A 5,242-nucleotide genomic window follows, 5' to 3' on the forward strand; every position below is an offset into this window, starting at 1 on the left:
CAGAAAGATATATCCCGCTTTTGTCCCGTTGCTATTCCTATATTATATTAGTCTCTTCAGAAACTTTAATATATATTAATTAATTATAATCTAAAACTTTTAACAAAAATTATAAGTAACTTTCACTCTTATACTTTTATTATCGCATGAAATGAATATTATTATTCTTATATTAATAATGTCATTTTTTTAAATTCATGTAAATATAAAATAAAAGATATGTGTGAAATAATAGTATAAAAAATAAGAGTGACAATATCATTATCTTGTTAATAAAATACAGAAAGCGGGTGCTTTATTATTTGTAAAATCTTTTTTTATTTTAAAAATGAATAATTTCTTTGATTTAAGGAAATATTTTATGTTTTCATTCACACTGATTTTATTTCCAAAATTTTATATAAAAAATAAAGAATAAAAAAATCTATTTTTATTCTTTATTTTCATTTTTCTTTTAACAAAATTATGAAAACATTCTTAAATATAAAAATAAGAATAGAAACTAAACAAACTTTAAAGTATCCGATTATCTTCTTAGTTTTTATTCTCAACTTTTAAAAAAGTCCAATAGAGAACACAATTTTACTATTTTATATTTTTTTTTATAAAATCCTGAAAACTAAAAAAAAAAAAATAGAAAAGAAAACGAGACAGTTGTGGGTTGACGGGAGTACCTAACATTGTGGTGCTTCCAGGCGGGTCCAGGCAGCTTGCGGTCACGAAGAATGGAGTTGTAGAGAAGCTTTAGGTGTTCAAGGTCATGCAGAGAATCAGGAAGGCACTTAATCATTTCAAGCACCGACGCGCGTGTGTGGAGTGCTTCGATGCTCGTCGCTTCCAGCGCCAGCGCGCGGTTACAGTCCGCGATTGCGTCCGCTATTCGCCATGCGTGCCGCTGGGCGGAGGCACGATGCGCGTAGCACTGCGAGAGGAAGCCCTGTGGCGTCACACCGCGCCGAGACTCGATGATCTTCGAGAAGTGGCGGATGGCCTCCGTGTGGACCCCGGCGTCAAGGGCGGCCAGTGCTGCGGCCCGACGACGGAGGAGGAGCTTGATGTGGGACAGGAGCTGGGTTATGGACTCCGATTCGGTGAGAGGGGTGGACGGTGGTGCTGCGGCGGCGGTGGAGAGGGAGAGGGAGAGGGAGAAGCTGTCGTCAGACCAGCAGATGCTTTCGCGGCGGAAGGCGGCCGTAGCTAGGCGCTTGCCGGTTTGGAGGAGAATCATTGCGTCTTCCATTAGGCCTAAGTGGTAGCATGCTTTGCCAAGTACTAAGTATCTGTAAAATTTAAATCAAAGTAAAAATCAATCAGTAACCTTTTGAGTAAAATAGTCTTATTAATTTAGTCTCTAATACATAAAAGTTTATAGAAATGAGAGAAGATTAGATGTTTATGTTGATCTTTTTTTTTCTTTACAAACTTAGTTAAAAGTTAAGAAAGAATATTTTCACTACTAAAATTCAAGACAATTATTTTAGTTCATTGTGATTATAAGAATTTGTTATTATTGTTATTTAGGATTTACTTATCTTATGTTTGAAGGAGATATTCTATGGGTATAATAATAATAAAAAAATGTTAAAATTATAAAATAAAATTTTTTTTTGTTAAAAATATCAAAATTTAAGTTTTAATATATTTATTTTATATTCATTAAATAAAAATATTTAAAATTTTTTAGTAGTAGTATACTTATCATGTACATATATTAGCTAAACTACTCTAATAAAAAAGTTAATTTTTTTTAATAATTTTTGTAAAATATTTTTTTATAGTACTTTGAAATGTTCTTTAAAGATACAAGACAGTAAAATCCTATTGTTTAAAGTTTGATGATCCAATTATTTTTAAATATAAAGCCTATTTTTTTATAGAAATAATATAGAGAATAATAAAAAGTCAAACTATAAACTTATGAAATAAGCTATTTTGTGGAATCCTTTTAGGCAATTATATATATAATTTCCTCCTTTGAAAAAAAAAATAATTTCCTCATGTGACAAAAGTAACTCCTGCCATGTTTATATCAAGTTTAGATTTAGATTTAGATTTGGGTTTGAGCCAATTAAAAAACGGTATAGTTCTACTTTTTATGGAAAATCTAATTAAATTGGATTATTTTATCGAACAGTATCAAAAGTTGGGAAGCATTTTGTTACAGCTGGCACGAGCATTTACTCGATCCCCATGTATAATATAACGGTTCTGCTAGGAGTGAAGCTAACTTTAATTAATTAATTAAAAAATAGATTTATTATAAAAAAAAGTTAGTTTAGTTGGCTTAGTAATATAAAATTAAAGTCACGGAAAGCTTATCTATAAAATAAGAGGTGTGATATTTATTTATTTATTTTACTCTATCTAATAATGTCAATGGAGAGTAAGGAGTTAATGTTGAATCGTATCTTAACATATATATATATGTGTGTAAATAATTTTGATTTTTTTTATCCTAATAGATATTAATAAATAAAAAATGGGAATTGAATTAATTTTCAACATGAATTAATTCTTTCGGAAATTAATAAAAAGTAAATTAGCTCATAAAAATGATTTTAAATCATTAAAATCTAAAAAATATATACTGCATGAAAGATGAGGAGTAAAAGTAATTTTTCTTTTTTCTAAAATAAAAAACTTAATGAATAAAAATTCAGAATAGAACTGGCAGATTCCAAACCAATGAAAAGCAATAATGATACTTAAATTTCCTTTTTTTATGCCAAGATAATTTTTTAAAATTTATTTATTTTGAGTTCTAAAATTACATATTAATATTATAAATTAAAAAAATTATTACAAATAAAAATATTTGTTTTAGATATATTATTTTTATTAAAAAATTTTAAATTTTAATAATTTTATGATGTATTTTTAGGATATATATTAGCTTCTTCTTTACAATAGTACAAATTTAGCTAAAATCCAGTTCTCTATGTTTTGAAAGATTCATTTCTTTCGTTACCTTCTATACTGTCATATATAAAGTCCATGTCGCCCTCAGAATCTCTATCAATGTCCATAACTTTTTCTCTTAAGCTTTTTTTTCTTTGCCCTTCTTTCTTTCATCTCTTAAAGCTATCAACAACAGTTACATTCTTACCTTCTCCGAATGTTCTGTCTCCTTGTTTCAATCCAATTGGTTTTCTCTTTCTCACTTCCACTCAGGTCTTCATTCTCCATTCCTCAAACAACAAAGTATAAAATTCACCCAAAAGCAACCATAATAACCTTAGACAATTGAAAATAGATAAATGAATCAAAAAGTCACAGGAGCCCCTGTAAAAAGGGCATTGCAGAAGCAGAACTGGTGTGGTGGTGCTCCGGTCCTGGAGGTCGACGAGCTAGAGACAGCAATGCTAGGCAGTGGTGGCTGGCGAGACGACAATATGGTCAGAGACTATAACCGATTTAGAGCCCCTCATGTGGTGAACCCCTATATAGATAACCTTAATATCCCCATCTCTTGTTCATGAACCCCAGCGCCACCATTCATTTGACTCTTTTCCAAGCCTTGTTCCTCTCATGGGGTTGCCGGCTTGTCGTCTTTGTCTAGTCCCGCTAGACAAGGGGGTGGCTATTGTAACCCTTTATTTTTCTCCTCTTACAATCCATTCCTCCTCTTACAATCTATATCTCATTTGTTCTTCCTCACCCTTCAATTTCATAGCATTTGTATTGGTTTGTATAGTTCTTTACCTCCTCTTACAATCTATATCTCATTTGTTCTTCCTCACCCTTCAATTTCATAGCATTTGTATTGGTTTGTATAGTTCTTTTGATTGTCACATCACATGTCAAAATTGAATATCTCTAGTTGGAGTCTTGCAGTGCTAGCACAACTGTGCTTGTGACAACATTAGAGTTGAAAACCTCCTTAAAGTAATGGTTGGAGCTACATTGAAGTAATAGATCTCTTTCCACAATATTAGGTACATTTAATTTGTGTTTTCATTTTCTTTTTTTCTTTTTAAAATTGTCAAGATAAAAGATAAAAACAAGAAGTAAAAACAATCCTATTTTCTCTTTTGACTTCACAAAATCCTGAAAACGGAAAATGAAAACAAAAAATAGAAACAAAAGCCAATCCACCCTAGAGATTGTTTCATATTAACTTGGTTTTTGATCTTTTGATGTGTGACAAACCCCAATTTGACGGTTTGTCTTGTATTGAATTTAGAGTATTTTGTAACCCTTTACCCACATTTATTCAATGAAATAGCATGGTTTTATATATTCTCCTTTAATTGTGCTTAAGAGTGAAAACATGCTTTTTAGGACTTAAAATAGCTAAATCTAATTCTCCTTAATTCCATTAGATGCCTTGATATGTTTGTTAAGTGATTTCAGATTTAGGAGGCAAAGATTGGATCAAGGGAATGAAGAAAGAAAGCATGAAAAGTTGGAGAACTCATGAAGAAATGAAAGAACCGGAAAGCTGTCAAGCCGACCTCTTCGCACTTAAACGACCATAACTTGAGCTACAGAGGTCCAAATGATGCGGTTCCAGTTGGGTTGGAAAGCTAACATCCGGGGCTTCGAAACGATATAAGATTTGCCATAGTTGCTACAAGTATGGTGGCGCGCACGCGCATAGTACGCGCACGCGCCGTTGCTGCCACCTGGTTCACTTAAAGCAAAACGTAGCCAGCGAATTCTAAAGCCTTGTGGGCCCAATCCAACTCATTTCTGATGCTATTTAAGTCAAGTATTGAAGGGTTTCTGATGCTATTTAACCTAAGGAGTGAAGAGGGAAACATATGTTAGTTACCATTAGTTTAGTTTAGTAGTTAGAATTAGTTTCTAGAGAGAGAAGCTCTCACTTCTCTCTAGAATTAGGATTAGGATTAGGATTAGTTCTTAGATCTAGGTTTTAATCTTTGCTTTCTTCTACTTCTACATTTCAATTCTTTGTTGTTACATTCATCTTCCTCTATTCTTTTGTTGTAATTTCCTTTATGTTGTTCTTGTGTTTTGATGTAGATCTACTTTTGTTTCTTCCATTTTCTTTCAATTCAATAAAAGGTAATTCATAATAATTGTTCTTCTTTACTTTTCTATTGTTGATCTCTTGCCTTTGTAGTTAGATCTCTCTTTAATTCTTGCATTTAATAATGTTTACTTCCATTGCACTTTATGTGTTTGTTGAAATGTCTCTTCTAGTTTTAGTGTAGATTTTGTTCCTCTTGGCCTAGGTAGAGTAATTAGTGACACTTGAGTTATCTAATTCCTTTGTTGA

At 31.8% G+C, this 5,242-nt stretch overlaps 1 protein-coding gene across 1 annotated transcript; it reads right to left on the reverse strand.

Moving 5' to 3' along the window:
- Nucleotides 1-532: 532 nt before the first annotated feature.
- On the reverse strand, nucleotides 533-1,291 carry LOC107496841 (uncharacterized; the record flags this gene model as incomplete). The annotated part of the gene is made up of 1 exon (XM_016118171.3): nucleotides 533-1,291. A coding segment is annotated over one exon (672 nt), but the record flags the coding sequence as incomplete, so codon positions are not given.
- Between the last annotated feature and the right edge of the window lie 3,951 nt (nucleotides 1,292-5,242).

Source organism: Arachis duranensis, chromosome 7 (assembly GCF_000817695.3).
Source record: "Arachis duranensis cultivar V14167 chromosome 7, aradu.V14167.gnm2.J7QH, whole genome shotgun sequence".
Lineage (NCBI taxonomy): Eukaryota > Viridiplantae > Streptophyta > Magnoliopsida > Fabales > Fabaceae > Arachis > Arachis duranensis.